This window comes from Nansenia antarctica (genome assembly GCF_963989245.1).
Source record: "Nansenia antarctica genome assembly, chromosome: 2".
Taxonomy (NCBI): domain Eukaryota; kingdom Metazoa; phylum Chordata; class Actinopteri; order Argentiniformes; family Microstomatidae; genus Nansenia; species Nansenia antarctica.
This window is the reverse complement of record NC_137675.1, coordinates 82,648,557-82,672,765: the sequence shown is the minus strand read 5'-3', so window position 1 is coordinate 82,672,765 and position 24,209 is coordinate 82,648,557. Positions and strand designations below refer to the sequence as shown.

Below are 24,209 nucleotides of genomic sequence, written 5' to 3'. Positions count from 1 at the left end.
CCCTGAAGAGCTGACAGACCTGAGCCATGTCATCAGCTCCAAGGTTCCTGGGGAATGTTGTGCAATAGAGACACGTCATGACATCATGCTATAGATGCAGACAGAAATCAATGTTATACTTCATTGTACATATCTAAATAGAAAACAAAACCCATAGTAGTCATGAATGAAGTGTAGGCCTAGGTCTTATGGTTTCCCAGTTCTCCAGAGAATGTTCCCAAGACAACTGAAGTCACTGCTTCCAAATGAAACAGGACAGAGGACAAAGAGCAAAGCAGGCTTCAAAAACAATGTGCAAATACGGTTTAAATGACAATATCAGTCAAATAGAAGCACACAAGACATTAATATAAGATACAGCACTTCATGTACAATAATAAACATATTGTATTTTGGCCACCACAACCTTGAGCTGAAACAATGGAAACTTAAGATAGGGTAGGCTACTTCGATCTTGGCCTTGAAATAAAATAACAGAGTGTAATAGCATACAAGGGCAGTATGTGAATTTGCAACTAAAAAGAGAGGAAAACTAGCTGGATATACAACCATGTGTTATGCATATAGCAGAGCTGAACTGAACACAGTTGTACGGTAACCATACTGTACGTTTGGGAGCAAGTGAAAACAGTTTGAGCATAAACTGCAACAGCAGTTTGTACATAACAGGAGCCATAAAGTACACAGACAATATGATTAGCTATAAAAAATAAAAAAAAAAGAGCAACTAATCACATGGGTCCACATACAAAACATTGGTCAATACAGAGAGGAGGGAAGAGCTACTTACTCATACTCAGAATCCATTTGACAAGGGTTCAGATTGAAGGTAACAGTGTGTGCCATCCTCCTGGTGGGTCCTCTGTGTCTGCTTGTCCACACACGTGTGTCTGTATCTGTCACAGGTGGTATAGCCTGGGCAGTCTCGAGGCGTCTCAGCCATCATGTCCCCCAGTTCATGTGAAAGAGAAAATACCAGGTGTTTTTAATGAGCGGGTTCTAACAACTCTTAATTCATGAAACATTAGATATTAAACTTCCCTGAATGTCCCCCGATCTGTCTGCGAGAAAAAGGCTACGCTTTCCTTCTAGCCTCCCACACACACAGCAATGGTGTGTAGTCTACTTCTCCCAAAGGCCCTTATCACAGGCACTGTGCCAGTTTAGATCAACAACTTCTTGGTCAACAGTCGGCGAGATCGAGACACAGCATAGTAACAGGAAATAGCCTACCAATTCCTGTGGGGAAGTTGAAATTCTGCTCTGATAAGATACAATTAGAGCACAGGTCATTACTATATTTTCATAAAAATAAATAATCATCTCCACAACTAAAATTCCGACGAGTCTCAATTGCAAGTGTACGATAGATTGCATTGTAAATCCTTGCAAAAATCAATTACCATGTAGCCCTATGATTGAAGCTTGATATGTCTATCACTTGCTTAAAATAAAGCCTATATCAAGTCAGTCACTGAGCGTATTGTTTCAATTGAAACGCACTCCTTAGTTGGGACAAATCAATTGTTTTGTTTTTCCATTTTGGCATGTGTGTTTTCATTCAGTGCACACATGTGTGACACTGCTGCCATCTAGTGGGGTTTGGAGAGATGATGGATAGTGACACACGCACGCACGCACGCACAGACACGGTCCTCGAGTATGTATGAATGAATGGTCTTTACAGGTAGCCTGTTACCCAAGAGGTCGTTATTTATAGGAGATATCAATCAAAAAGCAATAATGAATAATCATAGCATATGTGAATTTCTGCATTTCTAAAAAAAAAAAAAATCGCAAACTGCCTAAATTGGATTTAGCCAATTGGATTAGATTGGATGTTAGATGGTTTGAATTAGCCAATTTCTTTGATTGATTGATTGATTGATTGATTGATTGATTGATTGAGAATGTTTATTTTGGTCCCCTATACAATTCACAATACAGATATAAGAAAATGTACATAGTCACAATTTATAACATCAGGACCAAAAAGGTGTAGGCTGAAGCCGTGGCTTATTGCGCCTACCCTTGTTACATGTATGCATGTCCCCCCATGAATGCATAATCAAAACATTGAAACTTTTATAAACAAAATGTCACTTACGCATGTCAACAAAAAGTTCAAAAAAACAAAAACAAAAAAAAACTATATTTAAACCTCTGTTTTATACTTGTTAATCATCTTATTTTTAAATATTTTTTAAAATCCTTTTAATGTACTACACATTTTCATTTCCTTTTCAAAAGTATTCCACAAATTAACTCCTTTAACTGTTATACATCTTTGTTTTGCATTTGTTCTAATCTTTGTTTTCATAAACATACATATTCCTCTGAGTTCATAATTACTCTGTCTAACTTGAAATAGTCTCTGGATACAGTCTGGAAGCATCTTATTTTTTACTTTATACATTACTTGTGCCATTTTGAAGTCCACCAATTCTTTAAATTTTAGATCATAGGTGTTTATGAATAATTCGTTAGTTGGTTCTTGATAGGCAGCTCTGTTTATAATTCGTATAGCTCTTTTCTGTAGTAAATAAATTGGATTTGTGATTGTTTTGTATGTGTTTCCCCACACTTCCACACAGTAGGTTATGTATGGAACTATTAGAGAACGGTACAATATGTGTAATGAATTTGGATTAAGTATGTCTTTCGTTTTATGCAGTATTGCAATAGACTTTGATATTTTAGTCTTTAAGTAGTTTATGTGTGTTTTCCAACATAGTTTGTGGTCTATAACAACTCCCAAAAATTTGTTTTCATAAACTCTTTCAATTTCAACATTATCTATCTTGATTTGTACTTGTCTATTAATTTTTCGATTTCCAAATATCATAAGTTTAGTTTTTTTCTAAGTTCAATGACAACTTGTTTGTGTCAAACCATCGTTTTATAGTTTTTAGTTCCGTTTCCACTGTATCCAGAAGCTGCTCCAAATCTTTGCCAGAACAAAATAAATTTGTATCATCTGCAAACAGAACTACTATTATCAAGATAGTTTCTAATCCATAAATTTGCTATCCCTCTAATTCCATATCTATCAAGTTTTCTTATTAATAATCTATGATCAATAGTATCAAATGCTTTCTTTAGATCTATGAATATCCCAACAGTATAATCTTTACTTTCAATTTTTGTGGATATTTTTTCAATCAATTCCATCACTGCCATTGTAGTGGATCGATTTGCTCTAAATCCAAATTGATGGTCACTCAGTAGGTTTTGTTTTTCTATAAAATCGTCCAGTCTTACTACAAACAGTTTTTCTAATATTTTTGAGAACTGAGGAAGGAGAGAAAGTGGTCTATAATTGGAAAAACTGTGCTTGTTTCCATTTTTGTAGATAGGAATGACCTTTGCTAATTTCATTTGGTTGGGAAATATGCCGGTTTGAAATGATTGGTTACAGATATGAGTCAGTGGCTTTGCAATATATTCTATAATATTTTTTACTAGTCTCATATCTATGTCATTACAATCTGTAGATTTTTTATTCTTAAATTTGGTTACCACATCAATCAGTTCCTTCTCTTCAATTTTCTTCAGAAATATGGTGTTGGTGTTTATATCAATAATATCTTCGTCTACACCGTCCTTCGTTATCGGGTCCACAATTTCATTTGCTAAGTTATAGCCAACATTGACAAAGTAATCATTAAACTCATCGACAATCTCTTTTGGTTTAGTTATGTTTAGTTTATCTTTATTAAAGTAATTTGGATAGTCCGATTTTTTTGTACCCTTTTTAATTATGCTGTTTAGCACTTTCCATGTACCTTGTGTATTACTTCTGTGTTGTTCCAATAGTTTATTATAATATTCCTTTTTATTGTATCTCATTATACTAGTTAATTTATTTCTGTAAGTTTTGTATTTATTTTCTGCTACCTTTGATCTGTCCTTTAAGAACTGTTTATATAGTATATTTTTCTTTTTGCATGCATTTTCTAGTCCTCTTGTAATCCAGGGCTTGTCTTCATATTTGTGTTTTCTCTGTTTTTGTAGTGGACAGTGTACGTCATACAAGGTGAAAAATGTGGAGAGAAATTCATCATAAGCTTTGTTTGGATTATTGTTTGAAATGACCCTATGCCAGCTTTGCTTCCTTAAATCTCCCTTCAGAGCCTCTATAGCTTCTGATGTTCTGTTACGAATCCATTTCTGAGTTTCGGAATTTCTATGAGTTTTAATCTTGGTACAGTTCTGTATGGTTGCAAAAACAGGAAGGTGGTCACTTATGTCATTTAATAGCATTCCACTTACAATTTTACTCCCAATTTCATTGGTAAAAATGTTGTCTATTAAAGTAGCACTGTTACTTGTTATTCTGGTTGGTTTTAAGATTGTAGGAAATAGACTTATACTGTACATTGTGTCCATGAAGTCTCTAATTTGTTTGTGTTCATTTGGGTTCAACAAATCTATATTTAAGTCCCCACATACAAAGACCATCTTTCTTCGCCCGAGCCGCGAAAATTAGTGGTGGTCTAGTGGATAGTGAGTTGGACTTGTGATCGGAAGGTTGGGAGTTCAAATCCCGCCTGAAGCCACACCACTACTAGTGTGCCCTTGGGTAAGGCACTTTGCCCTCAGTTACTCCAGGGGGAACGTCCCTGTAATTCGTAATTGTAAATCGCTTTGGATTAAAAGCGTCTGCTAAATGGCAAAAGTATTCTTATTAAAATTAAATTATTATTATTATTATTATTATTATTATTAATTATTATTATTGGTCAAGGTGGTGGTCATGGTGATGGTCTCGAGCTCAGACGGTCTCTGGAATTCAAACTCCAACGGTATTCTGAACTCTGTCAACGGTTCTGCCTCTGAGACACGACACGGAGCCCCGGTCAGAGAATAACGGTATGGTGTATTGAACTTGTAATTGTAATTAAATGAATACAAACACGGCAATACAATACAGATATCGTCGTATAAATCGGCTGGTTAGAGTTAGTTAGTTTCCTAACGATAAGTATCGCCAGAACATCTTGACCACTCGAGTGATAAACTGTTAGCGACTGTTAGCTTAATCGCTAGCGGACTTGTTGTGCTAGTCAGAATAGTCCGTTCTCTCCCCGGCCGGAGTGAAATACTTTCAAATGAAACTACATAAGGTTAACATTGGTTAATGTCCAACATTTCCAGAATACACGTCATTACATTAGGCATTCTGATTTCATGTCTTATAGTGAACTTCTGTCCACTATTTTTGTGTTTCTCAACAGATTATATGAGAATATATAAAATATGAACCAACACTATTTTATGGGGACCATCCCCATAAACCCCAACAACTTCCCCGCGAAGATGTGGAGTCTGGTCATCAACCCCAAGAACCCGTCTATCCGCTGGGACGCCTCTGGGGAAGGTGTGATCATAGACCAGCAGCTGTTTGAGGCTGAGCTGCTGTCCCCCCAGATGCAGCCGTTTGATGGACGTGTTCAACACGTGGACGTGTTCAAAACGTTTAACTTCACCAGCTTCGTCCGCCAGCTGAACCTGTACGGGTTCAAGAAGGTCGTGGTCGACCCAGACAAACAGGAGGATGGTGCCACTGGCAGGTCTCCCACCGGCGGGATCCTCCATCACTTCCACAACCCACAGTTCAGACAGGACCGTCCTGAACTCCTGGTCAATCTGAAGAGGCTGACCAGCAGTAACAAGGCCAAGATGAAAGCTGGGTTAGAGGTGAACTGTCGGCCACCTAATCGCTTTCCCCGACTGCCGACCGCAAATGGTGGTAGGCCTAAAGTAGAGAAAAGAGGTACATTTTTTTTTTTGTGGTTAATATTTTTTTATTGAATTTCACAGAGACATGTACACAACAGGGCATAACAACCACAACTAGTATCCGTGGGGGAGGTTATGTCCCATGTAATAGTAGAAAACTAAACAATAACAGAAGAGGTACATTGTTAATCATACCAGTTCCCAAGTATGTAATAAACAATTATTCAAGTAAATCAATAGCTGTCTTACACTACAAAGAACATTCTTAGTGTGAACCAGAACCACCCAGTTTGTATGTTTAATGCAAAAATAAATAAATACTGTTGATCTCTCAATGTTTCTACAGGTTCTGTGTATATTGGAGAAGGACATAGAGCATCTCCTTACCGATATCACCAGAACGTATCACAGTCTGTGAAGGAGTATGATCGGACCCCAATCCCACCTCGTGGCTGGGTCTTGGGTCATGGTGATGCCTCCACACCTACAATATTCTACACAGACAAGGGAATCCCAATATCGGTCTTCCACGGGTTTCCTGCAGACGCTTCCTGTCCGCAGTCAAGCCCAACCACTGTGCATATTCAGCAGGGTTCACAAGGCCTTGCAATCCCTGGGCCGAAGTTCAATGGTTTTATCCCCCAGCATGCACAATACCGACCTGGATTCTTTTCCCCAGGCAATTATGTGAACACTCATCAGTTATATGTACAGAAAGACTCTGCATTTGTGATTTATAAACATTCATCTAAGTTAAAAATGTGTTTGTTTTCCATCAGTGTACCAGTGCTGCCCCCCAGTAGCAGTGGACACAGACATGACAGGGAGTGCGCAACAGACATCTCCCTCATTCTCCCATTATAGCGATTACTAGGTAGGTGAACAGCCCATTTCTGCGAATCTATCTCCAGTGATGTGGAATTCATAAGTACATGGGTAGAAAGTTGTTCAAAGATGAAATTGCAGGCCTTTCATGCCAAGCTATAAGATTTATATTTTCAATCCCATATTTTAGCCAAACTGTCCTGTGGGCTTTCTGTCTCCTGGAAACCAAAACCAGGACTGGCAGAGCAGTGAAAATCAGGAAAGCAAGAAAAGTGATGTCATTGTCAACCTAGACACAGTCTTCCAGTTAGTTGGTGAACTGCAAGCTTCCCCCAAGATACGCATGGTAAAAGTGGGGACCCCAGATAAGCATTTCCTGGCCACCCCTAAATCTGGTCCTCAGCCCACCACCACCATCCACAGCTCCTCTCACCCAGTCTCTTCACAGCCAGACTCTTCTGCCAACTCCAGCTCCGTGCCTGTTTTCATGGATGCCAACCCAGTGACTCCTTGCGGGCCCATTATTATTGCAGTCCCAGGGAAAGTTCCTCAGGGAATAGCCATCACAATCGGTGGTCCTGCGGGTGAGCCAGTGAAAATGGAGGAGCAGGAACCTGGCTCTCTAGATGTTGAGACTAACCCTATCAATGCCTCTCAGAAGGTTAGTGCTGTGAAACCTGTCATGTCTAGTTAGCAAAGAATACACTGTAGTTCTTAATGGGAATGGTCAAGTTAAAAAGAATTCAGCTACAGTTCACAAAGAAAGCAAATATAATCTATATACTTGTCATGTACAGTATGATTACCAGTTGTCTTCATGAACTCTGTGGTTGAAATTAACAAGATTGGATTATGTAATTTTTTCATAAATTCAGCAGCACCAAGGTGAAGGACGCAGAGGCCGTGGATGTAGAGGTCAACAATGCCCTGCATGATGTCAGTTTGTCCCAGGAGACCAAAAGCAGCAGACAGCAACCTAAATCTCCAGGTAAGACAATCCATCCACAATACATTGTGAATTAAGCCAACCTATAACATTTGATTAAAGATATGGCAACAATTCTGAAATCCTAATCCTGTCATTTTATCTTTTAGATCTGAACTTGTTGGTCGAAGCGGCATGTAAGCAACAATCTTGACCATAATTAAACAGGATGGCTAAAGTTCTCCGTTTTGCTTCTCAGACTCAAGAGATTCTCTGAATAAGCCAGTTTGCTGTTGCTACTTTTTAAAGACATGTTTACAATGCCAATTGTATGTCATTTAAATAATATCTTAGATACTGTATCCATTTATTCTATTTATTTGATCACTTTTACATCAGATCCTTTTTGTTCTGAATCATTAATCTTGTAATTAATAATAATAATAATAATAACTTTATTTATATAGCACTTTACGTCAAAGTGCTTTACAAGTACAATAGGTAAAAAACAACCAGGAGTACCAGGACATAATTTGTCTTTTTAACTGGACCGGCAGCTACTTTTTATCTCATTTTTATCACTCACTTGTTTTAATGTGATACCAAAACCGACCTTTTTAAAATCTGTTTTAACCTCAGTCAATTTTCAATAATTTTAACAACTTTTGTCATTTGAAACAATGTTTAAGCTATGATTAAACTTTGACATTATTCAGATGTGGTTTGTGGTAGTTCTTGCATCCTGTTTTTATTATTTATGTTTTCATTGCCCAAACTAGGGAGGCCCCATTGAAAATACATATTGTCATTGAAATTTGGGAGGCGGGGCTCCCCTGGTGCTAGGGGGAAAAAAAACTAAAAACAAGAAGAGAAAAGAGCTGGTTTACATAAATAAAGGCTATGTACACTATCCACTATACTATACTATAGTATACAAATAAAACACTGTGCTGTACTCTATGCTATGCTATACCTATTCTAACATTTCCTATCTCTGAACCTTATGTACCCGAGGGTTGTCATATTGCACATAGTGTTATTGCACATTCATTTAAAGTGTCGCAGTTTGCAGGTTTGAAATGTTCACAGTTGTGTTTCAGTATTGCACTTGATTACAATCTGTAATTGTATGGAAGGCCATCAACGAGGTGATGCTGATTCATCTCGTGACGGTGAGGTTGATTGAGCGCTTGCACTTGGCGAAATTCGCATGTTATGTGTTCCTGTGAACATGTGTGCCTGTTGGTGGTAGGGTTCAGTCTATTTAGAAGAATCCTTAGAATATGCCATCGTAATTATCTGACCGTGTATTAGCCTGCTGCTGATATCACCACAGTAGTGAATATTCATTTATTAAAATATGAACATTGATTGATTGATTGATTGATTGAAAACTTTATTAGAAGATTTGCAGAAGTAGGTACATGAAAGTACATATTACATACAAGGTCAACTAACAGGATAAAAACCCAAGAAAGCCACTGGCTTATTTCAATTGGGGTCCTTGATAAAACAATAAGTAGGGGCTAGTATGACCTACGCATTTAATCGGTCAGGAATTTCTTGCCAAACCATTTCCCTCGCCTTGTTAATTGCGGCAGTATTGCACTATTTTACATCTTATTTTTCATCTTCATAAAGATCAATAAGTAGAACCGCTGCGGAGTGTAGTATCTTCATTTCGACAGTTCGACTCTTCTGGGCAAAACATTTTATATATATTTGTTTACAGTTTTTTACGGTCGCTAAGTCACCATGTTCAATACTGAAACCACAGTTTCACAACTCTTCATACAGTCAGCAGAGCAGAAACCCATGTGAACAAAACTGTGACTCTTTCTCTGTGATTTGTGCATTGCTTTCATACAGAATGCATTCAATGACTACGTTCTCCAAATGCCATAACACTTCTCTCATTCAAACTCCCCCAAACTCCCCCAATACTATGTATTTGCAACACATTTTTTCATTGCTAACATGTTCAAAACTCTGAAGAACACATTCAAAACTGAATTATTTGGTGCAATTTTGCAGTAATCATATCCTATCATATATTATGACAGAAAGCTCGCAATAAACTGTTTTTTTGCACAGTGTTTGAGTGTGCAGATGCTGTTATTTTGCACTCTATTGATACTCTTCAGTTCCAGAACCTCGGCAAAGTCTGATAACGGATGAGCGGTGGTATTTTCACTATTTGCAGTAATCATATTGAAATGTCTAGAAAATATTACAGTAGCAGAATATATACAATGAAATGAAATAGACTAGATGCATTGCCTGGGAAGACATTAGATGTGACCAGATGCAGACCAGAGGGTGGACCAAAATCCTCAGGAGTGAGACATGTTTGGTGTGATTGCTATTGTATTGTAGCCCTGGAATTTCTGTTTTTCTTTTTTATTTGAACTTTGCATCTTCCACTTTATTTTTCACTTTTCATTTTACACAAGTAAATGTAGTGTACTTTGTGGTAAATGTACCGTAACTTACTTTCTGCAAAGTTACTGAAAAAAAAGGATAAAACAGAATATAAAGGATAGAAGCAAAAGATAGAATAAAGGATAGAAGCAAATTGTGGCGTTTCTGATTCATTCTTGTTGCCTAATACTTTACAGTTTTACAGTCAACTATTCTGTCTATGATTACTATAAATCAAACCATTTTTATAATGAAATATTCATTCTTGTGAAAATCATTCAAACTATGTAATGCTCCCTGTTGTTAGTATTTTGTAAGTCAGAATGTTATGAATGACAGTGTATGCTTCTGAGTGAACATTGTTGACAGTGTGTGGTTGAACGAGCTTCTTTTGAGATATGAATGAAGTCATTGGCCAACATGAGTGTTACGAATGCAGACTGTATGAAGAGTTGTGAAACTGTGGCTTCAGTATTGAACACTGTGACTTAGCGACCGTAAAAAACTGTATTATGTCCTATGCACCAGGTCAGTATGTGTGAATATACTTGGCCAGTAAAAATAATTCAGATTCTAAATTCTGACACAAATGTAGGTAACACATTTTATAAACACATGTAGTAGTAGTAGTAGTAGTAGTAGTAGTAGTAGTAGTAGTAGTAGTAGTAGTAGTAGTAGTAGTAGTAGTAGCTTGTTTGCTTTCTACCCAGCCCCTCAAGACACACACACACACACACACACACACACACACACACACACACACACTCGTCTTCATAAAGAGCAACAAGTAGGACCGCTGCGCAGTAAGTAGGACCGCTACGCAGGGTAGTATCTTCATTTCGACAGTTCGACTCTTCTGGGCTCTTTATGTCTGCGTGCACCCGCCCAAATCGAGTATTTCCAAAAAGGTGTTCTGTGAACACTGATGACACAAGGCTGATCCTCGTTCGAGGAATCACTTGAGGCTTGAATCCCAATCACGAGTTGCCTGAACGAGGCTTTTCTTTTAATCGCCGATATACCAATCCAACGTACGTGGAATAGCCCCCAGGTTGATAGCCTACAGAGCACCGTTATTCTGTCATGATCAGATACTGAAGCAATGTTCTTTTTTAATTGACTTGTTTGATCGATTGATAGCGTAAAACTTAAGTTGTGAATGAATCGCGAGCGTCAATGCTTTTCTATGACACTAACAATGACGTATCAGGGTCTTGAAGGGTTGTCCCATTTCATAGGGAAATATTTCAACCACTACGGCTTGTGGCTCTGTTCCGAGGCCTTGGCTCCAGTGAGCGGCACTCCAAAATGAGCCGTAGGGGTAGGGAAGGGAATCGGAATGGGCCATACTGTACTGTGATATACTGTACTAAAGCCCTTTGAAAGAGGACACATAATAAATAAAAATTTAAAAACTCAGATTTAAAAATAAATATATATATTTGTTTATTATGTCCTATGCACCAAGTGCACCACCAACACACACACACACACACACACACACACACACACACACACACACACACAGACACACACACACACACACACTGCTCCATCTTCAGTTTGTGACGTGAGGATATTAAATTAGAAGTTTTTTAGAAAACCTGTGGAACCACCATTTCCTATACATTCCAGTCTGTTAACAAACAGCAAGGAACCCTATTTGGTAACCAATTGTTGCATTTTGGTTTAAACTCTTCTGGTCAAGACAGACAAATGTGACAAGTTCTGGTCATTTGGGCCGCAAGTCGGCAACCAAATCAAAATGTTCAGACGTTTGTTTTGAAACACGGAAATACATTTCAACGTTGTTGAAAATTAAACTCGCTAGTCAAGCCAAAATACTGCAACACAATGGATTGGGTGAGTAAGAAAAGTCAGAACATTAAATCGGATGCCGACTTGCAGACCAAATGACCAGACCGTGTCATAAATGTAAAATGTCACAGAAGTTTGAATTCACTGATCGAAAACAGTGTGTGCCATACAGGTAGAAATCGATGGCATGGGATATGGATTCAGCTGGACCTCAGACCACTTTGAGATTAGATTAGATTCAAATGTATTATCATTGCAGAGTACCAAAGTACCAGACAATGAAATGCAGTTTAACATCTAGCTAGAAGGGCACATTTTGTGGCTTGTCAAGAACATGCCTCACCTTCTCCTTGATATACCGTACTTGCTTTTGTAGACTTCCTTCAGATCTGCACTGACCAATGGGCAAGCCAGATCCAGTCTGGTGAGGATGACCACTTGGGGGATCCCTACAACAGAGTTCATGTTGCTAGAATTTGTGACACAACTTGACAATTCTGGAGCCCATATTCATGGAGTAACTTAGGGCTAAGTGCCTTACTCAAGAGCACACTAGTGGTGGTGGTGTTCCCAGGTGGGATTTGAAGTCATGACCTTTTGATCACCAGTCCAACTCACTATCCCCTAGCCCAGGGGTGGGCAATTATTTTTCCCAGGGGGCCAAATGAGCAACTGAAAATATTTTGGAGGGCCGGGCCAAAATTCCGAACTCAGTTATGCATAATATACATTTTATTTCTATATAAAAAGCAGTAAATGGCATTGTTTTGACCGCTGGTAAGAGTGTATGTTATTATTTGGCAATTAAAAGGTGAGGTTAGCTTTCAAAAATATCATTTATTCAAATAGAATTTCCAAAATGATAAACAAAATGTGAAACATTTGACTCATTTTCAGTCACATTAATAACAAAGGGCATTTTGAGTTTCATATACTATTGAAACAAGGACTTTCTTCGCTTTCTAAAGACATCACATCATCTTTGTAGCCAAAATAAACAAGACATGTCACTGAACTGTGTAACTGTGTAAAGAAAAGTGTCCCAGTTTTGTAGCCTTTTTGACTTTACATGCCTATATTAAACATTTAATGTTTTCAGAACTGTGCAAAAAAAAGAAAAGAAAAAGATCAAGTGTCCCATTTCACTTGTTATATTTCCACATGTTAGTGTTCTTCAGTTCATTTTTTTTTACTGTGCAGAAAAAAAGAAAAGGATCAAGTGTCCCATTTCACTTGTTATATTCCCACATTTTAGTGTTCTTCAGTTCTTTTTTTTCATTCAGTGTGAGAAATCCAGTCTCTGTTGAGCTTTAACAAGTCCATCAAAGTCAGGTTGAATGTCTGAGGTGGAGAGGCGAAGCACAGCTGACAGATGTTCATCAGTGAGAGAGGATCTGTACCTGGATTTGGTAAACTTCATGACTGAGAATGTCTGTTCACATATGTAGGTGGATCCAAAGAGAACCAACATCTTCTGAGCATGTCTCCTCATGTTTGGAAAGTTCTCCTCCTTGAGAGCAGAGTAGAACTCTAGCAGTGATGCTGGTTAAAGTGCTCTTTCAGTAGTGAATCAGACTGCAGGTCAATGAGTTCAAGCTGAACATCAGTGGGTGCACTATCAACACTGCAGGTAAAGGGAGAGGAAACCAGCTGCATTTCATCCTCAACCTTTTTGAAATCTTGAAAACGCCTGTGCCGGTGATCAGCTGATGGTTTGACTTCTTTCAGGGTTTTCATGTGTTCGAGATTGTTGCTGCCTTGTTGCCTTGAAATTAATTGCAACTTTGTCATGAAGGCTTTCACATGGCTATGCATTTCATGAGCAAAAAGGCCCTTGCCCTGCAGTTGTGTGTTCAGTTCATTCATCATTGCAGTCACATCAACAGCAAATGATAAATCTGCCATCCAGTCCTCATCAGACAGCTCTGGGATGGTGTTGCCTTTCATCTCACAAAACTCGTTTATCTCTGATTTCAGAACCCAAAACCTTTTTAGCACTTTGCCCAGGCTGAGCCATCTGACAGCTGTGTGGTACCTGACATCACCATGTTCGCTCTCTTGCTCCTCCAATAGTGAAACAAACTGCCTGTGATTTAATGCTCGCGCTCTGATGAAATTAACTGTTGTAGTGTAGTAACAACATCAACCACCTGGCTAAGTTTTAGCACTGACTTGCACAACGCTTGCTGATGAATAATACAATGTATAAACACCAATTTCTGCTCTGCGTTGAGTTCACTCACTTTATCTTGCATTCTTTTCAAAAGCCCAACATTTTTCCCTGTCAAATTCGGACATCCATCCGTAGTGACACCTGCCAGTCTGTCCCATTCGAGTGAGTCCCAGTTTGTCCATGCATGCGTTGATCTCGGTGAACAGATCACTCCCCGTTGTGGCTCCTTTCATTGGCCGGATTGCTGCCAGCTCCTCCGTAAGCTTGAAGTCGCGCGTTATCCCCCGGAGAAATGTGAGCAGCTGGGCTGTGTCACGGATGTCACAGCTCTCATCCAAAGCCAAAGAAAAAAAGTCGAAGCTTCCCACTTCACTTTGCAGCTGATTCTCTGCGATGCCCTCCACCCTTCTCGTCACGGTGCGGCGGGACAGCGGGATGTCTTCAAACGCTTCTTTTTTCTCTGGGCATAGCAGTGCTGCAGACTCGACCATGCACTCTTTCACAAACTCCCCCTCCGAGAATGGCTTACTGTTCTGGGCGATTTTGTACTACCGTTGTCGACAAAAGAATCACTGTCCCGCTATCAAGACAGCGGTCCGCTGGCCTCTACTGGTGTGCTGCGTCCAGCAGGTTGCCAGGTAACGGGTTATACGCTCATTGCGTGAGAAGTCACCCAATCGCGTTTCGAAACAAAACATTCTGACTTGTCAATATCTAGAAAAATGCTATCTTTTATCAATGTTCGTCAACTACAATTTGCAAATTTGCGACTCCAGTCCGACTAGAGTCAAGTCATGTGACTCGAGTCCCCCACCTCTGGTGCGTCCTGCCAGACAGCTGATCCAGGACCTTCATGGGAAGCCGAGGCTGGGTCTACAGAGGCTGGGTCTACAGAGGCTGGGTCTACAGGGAGAGTCTGCAAGAAAGGAGGACAGAACACACAAACCCCTCCGCCCCACACACACACACAAATATGTGAGTTCACAATGCATGCACACACACACACACACACACACACACACACACACACACACACACACACACACACACACACACACACACACACACACACTCACACACACACACACACACACACACACACACACACACACACACTCACACACACACACACACACACACACACACACACACACACACACACACACACACACACACACTCACACAGCCATGTGAGTTCACCTTGCACATTTTAAATGCTTTATTTATGTCCACTTAAATGTACAATATCTAAAGGACATAAATACTATCAGTGCATGTTGACATTATGAAAACAGTCAGTTACAGTAGTGCCGAGTTGACAACCACTTATGCCTACACATAGGATGTTATTCACACCAAATGATAGCAGTGGATTGACAGATACAGTATCAATACTGTAAAACAGACAGTATCCAGCTCATGGGTACAAGAAGCACCGCCTTCTCCATATTGAGCGGCTACCAATAATAGCAGATACTGAGCAACACACACACACAGACCCACAATTCGAGTAGCTAGTGCTTTCTGCGGGTGACAAAATGTATAAAAAGTGTTGGTGTTTATGTCTGAGTCTGTGCTGCGTCTCTGCCGTTGCCTAGCGCCGGGCGGGCGTCCCCCACTTCCTGCCTGCCCTGGCCGTGCCCCCGACGCTGACGGAGGAGGAGGAGGAGGAGCGTCTGCGTGGCCTGGAGCAGCGCGCCGGCCTGCTGAGAGACCTGGGGGTGGTGGACCAGGTCGACCGCCTGCTGGGCGGGGCGCCCTGCTACAAGGACGTCACAGCACCCCCTGTGGCCGCGGCTGACTCAGGACACTACCTCAGCACGGTGATAGCCAGGGTGAGTCCGCAGACAGGCTTGTAGTTAGAAAAGAAAGACAGGCTTCTTTGGCTTTTTTCCTGTAGGAGAAAATGGTTTACACGTACAGTAGCCTATATATAGCGACTTATTCCAAAGCGCTTTACAACGGCCTCTCATTCATCCATTCACACATTCACACAACAATGGCGGCAAGCTACCATGCAAGGCGCCGGCCCCGCTCATTGGGAGCAATTTGGGGTTCAGTGTCTTGCCGAAGGACACCTCGACATGTGCCCAGCCGGGGATCGAACTGCCGAACCGCCGACCGTTGCGATCATTAGACGCCGGCTAGCCACAGCCACCGAGAACTGTTTGGAGGATCCTTCTCTGTGTTATATATACGCTAGGTTTCTTGTGTACCCAAAGAGGAACCCAAAGGGGTTCTACAGTGTTCTTCAACATTCTCTGACAGGATCAAGCACTTTTTGGTTCTGGAGTGGTATGTAAACTCCAGAGAAACTATATGAAATATGTTATATGTTATATGTTAATATGTTATATTATAGATTCAAGCTGGCTATGAATACGTTGGTACTCATTTTTAGAGAACGTTTTTGGCTGGTTATGAAAAAATATAAATGTTACTGCTGTGCAAACAACCCTTTAATATGAATGTACAAACACCATGTTTTCATAATCAACCACACCTTATATACCCATAAATGCAAACACACGTGCCCGTTTATTAGCCTATAAATGCTAACACATATGTATGGTTGTTTATAAGTCATTAAACGCCCATTCACAATCCCAAAGGTGCTTACACATAACCCCAGAAATCATACCTCATTAGCGCAAATAGGCTGATCTACAAGCCTAGATGCTAACTCACACTACCAGAAAGGCCTTCTCCAAGCTAACAGTGCTAGCACAGTTGGGTATGGCAGACCTTGCAGCCTAGAAATGCAAATGGTTTTCTTTAACCCTTTTACTTGACTCTTTCTACCCTTTTTACTTTGTAAGTTGACTGAAAAGTTGACACTCCACCTGGGGGGAGTGGGGACCACGTGGAAGGAGCCCTCCCTGGCTCAATGTGACCCCCCCCCCGAGACGGAACAACCCCCTCCAGCCCCTCCAGTCCCTCCAGCCCCCCCAGCCCCCCCAGCTGGGGGGGCTGGAGGGACTGGAGGGGCTGGAGGGGGTTGTTCCGGCGCCTCTGGCAGTGGAGGGACATGGACTGAAGCGGCGCCTCTGGCAGTGGAGGGACATGGACTGGCGGCCCCCCCGGGCCACAGCCCCCCTGGGTCAAAGCGCCTCGGCGGTCCCCTCCCTCCAGGACGGGGGGTTCCCGTGGGAGCCCAGAGCGGCCGGAGAGACGGACCGCCGGGTCCTCCTGCCCAGTGAGTGGCCCACTGACACGTCAGGGTCATACGTGTTTATTGTCACACAGCAGTGAGATGCTTGTTTCACACAGGGCGTCAGCAGGCTTAAGCCCAATGCACACGGTGTGCGAGTTTGTCGCACCGCCGAATTCGATTCCATTGTTTTGAATGCATCTCAATGAGACAATGCACAAGGCGTGCGATGCGATATTGTTGCACGACAACATTCGATTCTCCATTCACATTCATTCATTCATTGGTGTGAATTGACAATCGAATGTTGTCGTGCGACAAAATCGCACGCCGTGTGCATTGGCCTTTATACACATGCAATAAACTCCCTGAATGCTCAAATACACCCTAACTAAATACACTGTATAAATACAATACACATGCTGCAATAGCAACAATATGACATTATAATACAGTACCAGTCAAAGGTTTGGACACACTTTCCCATTCATTTGGTCGTTACAATATGATAGACTGGGTTGGCCTAGGTCTAGGACTTTAGCTCAGTGGGCTATTCGTGTATTACAGTCTTGTTGCACCTACTTTTGAACCTAATCTCTCTTTTTTCCTATCCCTCTCTCTCTCCCCCCTCTCTGCCTCTCTCTCTTTCTCTCTGCCTGCCTCTCTCTCTCCCTGCCTCTCTCTCTCCCTGCCTCTCTCTCTCCCTGCCTCTCTCTCTTTCTCTCTCTTTCTCTCTCTTTCTCTCTCTCTCTCTCCCTCTCAGTCAGTGTCTCTCTGGGTAAGCTGGGTAACCATGACAGCGGTGGCAGCGGTCCGTTGCGAGGCCCTGCCTCCTTTGGCCGGCGCCCTGCCCTCGCCAAACTCCGCCTCCAGCGGGTGTCTGAGGATCCGGCCGCCTCCCCAGGCCTCCACGTCATCGCTGGCCCCGCCCCTTTTGTCCGGCATCCCGCTTCCTTCCGACCCAACCAATCACAGACCTCCGGGGCTCTGACCCACAACAACAGGTAGGGCATCACAGCAGTGATGTCACAGACAGACAGGCAGACAGGCAGACAGGCAGGCAGGCAGGCAGGCAGACAGACAGACAGACAGACAGACAGATAGACAGACAGGCAGACAGGCAGACAGGCAGACAGAAAGACAGGCAGGTAGGGGATCACAGTAGTGATGTCACAGACAGACAGACAGACAGACAGGCAGACAGATAGACAGTCAGGCAGGTAGAAAGACAGACAGGCAGGCAGGCAGGTAGGGGGTCACAGCAGTGATGTCACAGACAGACAGGCAGGCGGGCAGACAGGCAGGCAAACAGGCAGAAAGACAGACAGACAGACAGGTTGGTGAGAAAATATAACATTTATCTTTTTTGTCTTCAACTGCCCTAAGCACTAGTAGGCTTTCAGTATTTCTTAAAAACATACAACACCAGTGCCCCGTTTGCCAGCTAAATCACAGGTGCTGCTACTAGTGAGGTAAATGTCACCTGTAACTTATCCGTTTCCGCCTCCTACGAAGTGGACGAGGGGTTGGATTTTAGGAGGCAAAACAAAAAATGCTGGATGATAGGATAACGCATAAAATTCGCGACTGCGTCTCCAGACTCTTTCATGTCTGTCACATGTGCTCAGAGTGAACCTGCTCTCTTCTGTGAAGAGAACGGGGCGCCAATGACGAAGCTGCAAATCCTGGTGTTCTTTGGCAAATGCCAATTGAGCTGAACGATTGTCCTAGGGCCTTTACTGTTCTCCCTCTATGCCAAGTCTCTTGGCTCGGTAATCTCCTCACATGGGTTAACAATTGAAACCAATTTTCCTACCTGGTGATGCTTCCCAGTCTACGATATGTCATTATTGGAAGACCTGGAAACAGAATACAGGTTCAATTACTATCTAAGGGTGATTTGTTGGCATGTGTTACAATTCTCAGCTCTCACTGATCTTTTTTAGCATCTTTTTAAACCTTAATCTTTAACTATTTGTATTGATGTTTCTACTGTCTGTGCTTTTGTTTTACTTTTTATTTATCTATCTATTCTTTTTCTCATGATTTGAAGGTGACATGAATTGAAGCTATATATAAAATGTATTACAATTTTTGGCTCTTACTGTATTCTATGGACAAATAATCAAGACAGCAGTTTACAGACAAACAGTTCAGTGTACTATTACAATACCAGTGAAATGTATCCATTTTGGGGTTTTAAAACAAACATGTGTCCAGTGTGGTGTTAAATTGACACCTACCATAAGGTCTCCTCCACCAGGAGTGGGATTCTCCGGACCAGAACAGGTGCCTTGAGATGCTGCAGACCTGAGGGAAAGAGACAACATTAAACTATAGGATACAACTTAACACTGTAGTAGCTTATCAAGTTTAGGCTGTGTTGCACCAACATGGATTAAATTAATGCTGTTTTAAACTTAAGAGGGGGTTAGTAAACCTAGGTTTAAACTGGTATATAATTAATCAGAGACGTTGTGTGCACATCTTAATTTTAACCCTGGATTAGTTAAACCTCTTTAAACAATGGTTAAAATAGGATTAGTTATGCTCAGTGTCAGCCATGATGGATTCTGACGAAATGTAGAGTGAAGGTGTGGACAGGGGCGGGAATAGATTGAAGGTTAGAGAGGCCAGCTAACAATCGGAAGGTCTCTGGTTTGATCCCCGACTGAGGAGGGAGCTGCATGTGAGCTTGTGATTGGAGGGTTGCTGGCATTTTTGCTCAAGGCACAGGGTCAGCCATAGTGATATGATGCTGGTATCATATCTAAGGTGTCCACCCCTGCCGTTGTGCCCTTGAGCAACCCCTAACTGTTCCATGTTTCTATGTTTTGTTTTGTTTAGATAGCTGAGACAGTGTGTCATTGTGCTGATTGGTTATCAATAGCTCTAATTAGCCTACTACTCTTCTGTATCCAGCTATTATCTCCCTCATTGGTTCAAAATGAGTAATGAGTAGTGAGAGAAATGCAACCTGCGTCTATGGCTGCAAGCTATTAAACGTGTTGACAGTAACTGGACTGAGGACACGATAGAAAAATGCTTGTGTATGTGGCGCCCATTTTATATCAGGTAAAGTATTGTAGCAACCCTGTAATAATCTGTTCATTAATGTTGCAATTAATGCTTGTGTTCAGAAATTCAATGTTACTGTGCGCTGTGTTGTGTGCCAAGGGGGGCGGATGTTGTGTTGTTGTTGTTGTTGTTGTTGTTGTTGTTGTTGTTGTTGTTACGGTAGAGGAGAGGAGAGCTCCGGTGAACTGACAGAGTTTTGTATGTGGAAGTTTGCAATTAAACGCACAGATTGTAAGACAACCTATCTCTTATTATTTCACCACTGTCCAAGTCGGGACGTTACAGTATCTGTGTACAGAATATAGCTAATCTATTCTCTGATTTCAATGGAAAACCTATGAACAATTGTCAGTAATAGGTAGCTAGACTAAGATCTAGCTAAAGCAGGCCTAGACAAAGTAACCAGCGCTAGATGGTGTTCTATCTGTCTAGTAAACAAATGTGTGTGTGTGTGTGTGTGTGTGTGTGTGTGATATGTGCGTTATACATAGTCGTCTTGTGTCCTTGTCTTTGGCTTGGGAGGACTTCTGATTTCAAGACACAAAAGTCTGAGTCTATGTCCTGTACATGACCACAGATCGCGTAGTTGTAGGCATCTAGTGATTTATAATGTTCTCAATTTCTCACAGGTGTACACGCTAGGCTTCTCCACCAAATAGGTATATATATCTGGCCATTGAATATTGGGCCACTTGTTAATGTCATCTACCCACTCAGTAATAGCACACGGATCTGGGAGTCGCCGACCATTTGACAGAATTAGTTTGTTTAAGTAGTATTCCCGACCTTTTGTGGATAATGTCCTTGCATACCTAGACATGTCAGTGCATTCCGCCATCTTCCGTTGCCTAAATGCGTGCGCATATGTTTACAAACTCTAAAAGGGTCTATTCAATAAGTTATTGGATATCAATAATGATTGGTAAACAATTAGAATCGACCGTTGACCCAGGCTCAGTGTCCTCACAGCTTCGTATACTAATATAATCTAATATCAAATCATACTCTCGCCTAAGGCACCTAATGTCAGTAACAGTCTCTGTAAACATTAAGACGATTAAACAATGTTATCTGTCATCTATATACACAATCTCCTTGAAAAAACACAAATTATATGTTAAGTTAATGTCATCTCTCTCTCTTTCCTCTCTCCCCTCTCCCTCTGTCTCTCTCCCCTCTCCCTCTTTCTCTCCCCCTCCTCTCCCCCTCTCCTCTCCCCCTCTCCCTCTCTCTCTCTCTCCCCCTCCTCTCCCCCTCTCCCTTCCTCTCTCCCTCTCCCTCCTGTCTCTAGCAGCTGTCTTCAGGAGGATGGTGAAGGCTGTCAACAAGGGCCTGGGTAACCCCTTCAAGGAGACCTCCGGGAAGACCCAGAAGCCCTCCTAAATCATTCACTAAATGTGTTTGTGCATCCAATCTATTGTATTCCTTGTCTTTTCTCATTTCACAGTTGGATTTAATCATCCACATTACCAGTGTGATTCATTGTCACCATAATGAATAGGAAATACTCCTACATTTACTGCTTACAGCCACCAGAGGGCGCTACCACTAGACCATTGTGTGGGTCTATGCATTAATGGTGACACAGAGAGCACTTACCATTACTCACCGATAGGTGGCAGAAGATCCATTCTGATCCTACTCCAGTGAGCCTCACACACTCTAACACAGAGGTTCCCAAACTTTTTTTAACCAAGGCACCCCTGAAGCTTTCCCCCTTCTCCAAGGCACCCCAACTCTACGAAGATTTAAAAAAATGCCTCGGAGCTTAAACTAAAAACAATACACAATGAATTGGTTTGAAAATGTGTGTTTATATATAATACATAAGTATTGCCCCAATGAATTTTAACAAGATAATAAAAGTCATAAATGAACTGTAATGGATGGGCAAGAATGCATAGGTCAGTCAAACTATCGCTAAATTAAATAAAATCTTGGCCCTCAAGGATTGTACAATATGGGAGGAGACTCAGAGGGAATTCTTCACACAAATAAAATATCAAAGGCCTGTATAATCAATCAATGGAACAATGCTTTTTGGGGGGGCTTAAAATAATGCCTTAAAATGTAATTCTCATTTCAATGCTCATTCTGAGATTATTATTTCACATCTGAACCAAACGGGTAACTCACAACTATAATAATTTAACAATAATAATCATGACAGAATTGTAAAAATTGAGAGAAATACAAAACAAAGAAATATGTTGTGCGCATTAGTGGGACACATGCGCCTGCTTTTGGGAGCAGAGTCTCTTTATGCGGGGAGAGATAGTGGACAGCGCGACACGCAGGTCCTGTTCCACTGACAGTCGCATGCGTGTCTTGTTCTTGACGTATGCTAGAGAAGAAAAAGCCAGCTCGCACAAGTAGGAGGTTGGGAAGGGTAAAAGCACCTTGATGGCACCTTAATCCACCACGATTCATCTTCCAATTGTTCTTTGTATGGCAAGTCGTGCTCACTGACAAAAGTGATCAGTTCATCTCGGAGCTCATAGACACGGGATAACACCTTGCCCCGCGACAGCCAGCGGACCTCTGTGTGTAATAAGAGCCCCTCATGCTCGGACCCCATCTCATTGCACAATGTGCTGAACAGCCGTGACTTCAGCGGGCGTGATTTTACATAATTAACCATTTTCACCGCTTGGTCCAAGACTTCAGTGAGGAGTAGTTAGTTAGTAACTAGTAGGCCTAGTTAGTAAATTAATGTCTTTCAAATCTGAGAAATATATCTTTTATTTGCTTATGAACTCCATTGCACATGTAATAAACAAACGTTTCTTAATGTATTATTATTATAATTGTATATTATACTTTTTTTTTTTTTTTTTTACGAGCAGATTTGGCGGCACCCACTTTGGGAACCTCTGCTCTAACATACCATTAGTATTCTGAACCACAGCCAAGGATCCACACAGGATGTATGGGGTGTGAGATGAGGTAACATTAGCATTGGACAGTCTAAAGAGTGCGGTCCCTGACAGGCCAAGATAACACACTAAGAATTAAAGGTTTATGAGGAGAAGCATAAGGAGAGTAGCCTGTAAACATGCAATGTTTGTGTATAAAACAACTAAACATAGACTTAGTGATAGTGATTTGATAGGGACACACAGGGTTTCTGTATGGACCTGCTGGGTGATTGTCATCAGACAATAATGTTGTTGATGTCCTCTGAGGACAGGATGGACAGAGTGATGAGGACTGGAGATGTCCCTTGAAGCGATGTCTGGTTTCTATAGTAGCCCCCCCCCCCCCCCCTTCCTCCTAGGACTAATGGACCGAGTATGGACAAGGTAACCCGTAACCCAAAGCTAATGGCTGAGGACATCAGTAAGATTGTGATACCCATGATGACCTGTCTGTTCTTTTGTACTGTTCATGTAAAAAACTTTTTCAAAGATAAAGTATAAACATAAGCTGTGTACAGGTTTTTCGCCTCTGCTTGCCTGCCATGCGCCGAGCTCTCTGGGCCTCTCCTCGGGGGCCTCCGGTCGGCCTGCATGCTCGATCTGCTCCGCCGCTGGGGCGCCTGGTCCGGCTAGCCTCGTGAAGGGCTACAGGAGTCTGAGCCTGGTGGGCTGGGCCGGATGCGCCGGTGGTGGGGCGGGTCGGGTGAGTCGAGTGTGTGGGGTCCCTCGGGGGAGGGAGGTGGGGGAGCCACGGCTTTGCACTGGTGGGCAAACTGGATAGTAGTCGCTCTACAACTAGAGGGCTGCAGGGGAATTTTTTTCCCGGATGCACAGCGAACAGGTTTTTTACCCCTGCCTCCTACCGACACTGGAACCTGGACACTGAACACTGAACACTGAACACTGAACATTACACTACACTGGACAATACACTGAACACTGAGCACTTTAGTTAGTTTAATGTTGGTTGTTGTTGAATGAAATGTCTTAAATGTCTGATTGTTTGATTAATTGATTGTATACACGGTGTTGCGTTTTTATAAAAACCAATAAAAAACACCTAAAGTATAAACATTTATTTTTAATTTTAAACACAGATTAGTCAAACCAAATACACACACTCTCTCTCTCTCTCACACACTCTCACTCGCGCGCGCA

General features: G+C 41.7%; 2 protein-coding genes across 2 annotated transcripts; both read left to right on the top strand.

Moving 5' to 3' along the window:
* Positions 1–5,277: 5,277 nt before the first annotated feature.
* Positions 5,278–7,725, top strand: LOC308150758 (heat shock factor protein 5-like; the record flags this gene model as incomplete). Its single annotated transcript, XM_080523555.1, is given in 7 exon segments — positions 5,278–5,776; positions 6,089–6,429; positions 6,522–6,524; positions 6,527–6,613; positions 6,758–7,228; positions 7,443–7,555; positions 7,663–7,725. Coding segments are annotated over 6 exon segments (1,461 nt in total). The 3' UTR covers positions 7,503–7,555; positions 7,663–7,725.
* Positions 7,726–16,952: 9,227 nt separating this feature from the next.
* Positions 16,953–21,512, top strand: LOC308151068 (uncharacterized protein). The gene is made up of 3 exons (XM_080523879.1): positions 16,953–17,100; positions 17,819–18,059; positions 21,425–21,512. The coding sequence occupies exons 1-3, from the start codon at positions 16,968–16,970 to the stop codon at positions 21,471–21,473; spliced, it is 423 nt and encodes a 140-aa protein (XP_080380005.1). The 5' UTR covers positions 16,953–16,967; the 3' UTR covers positions 21,474–21,512.
* Positions 21,513–24,209: the final 2,697 nt, after the last annotated feature.

Excerpts from the sequence above, each read along its gene's own strand:
- LOC308151068 (XM_080523879.1), top strand. The coding sequence starts at position 16,968 with ATGGACTGGCGGCCCCCCCGGGCCACAGCCCCCCTGGGTCAAAGCGCC. Across the intron at positions 17,101-17,818 it reads CCGCCGGGTCCTCCTGCCCA|TCAGTGTCTCTCTGGGTAAG; the intron begins GTGAGTGGCCCA and ends TCTCCCTCTCAG. Across the intron at positions 18,060-21,424 it reads GCTCTGACCCACAACAACAG|CAGCTGTCTTCAGGAGGATG; the intron begins GTAGGGCATCAC and ends TCCTGTCTCTAG.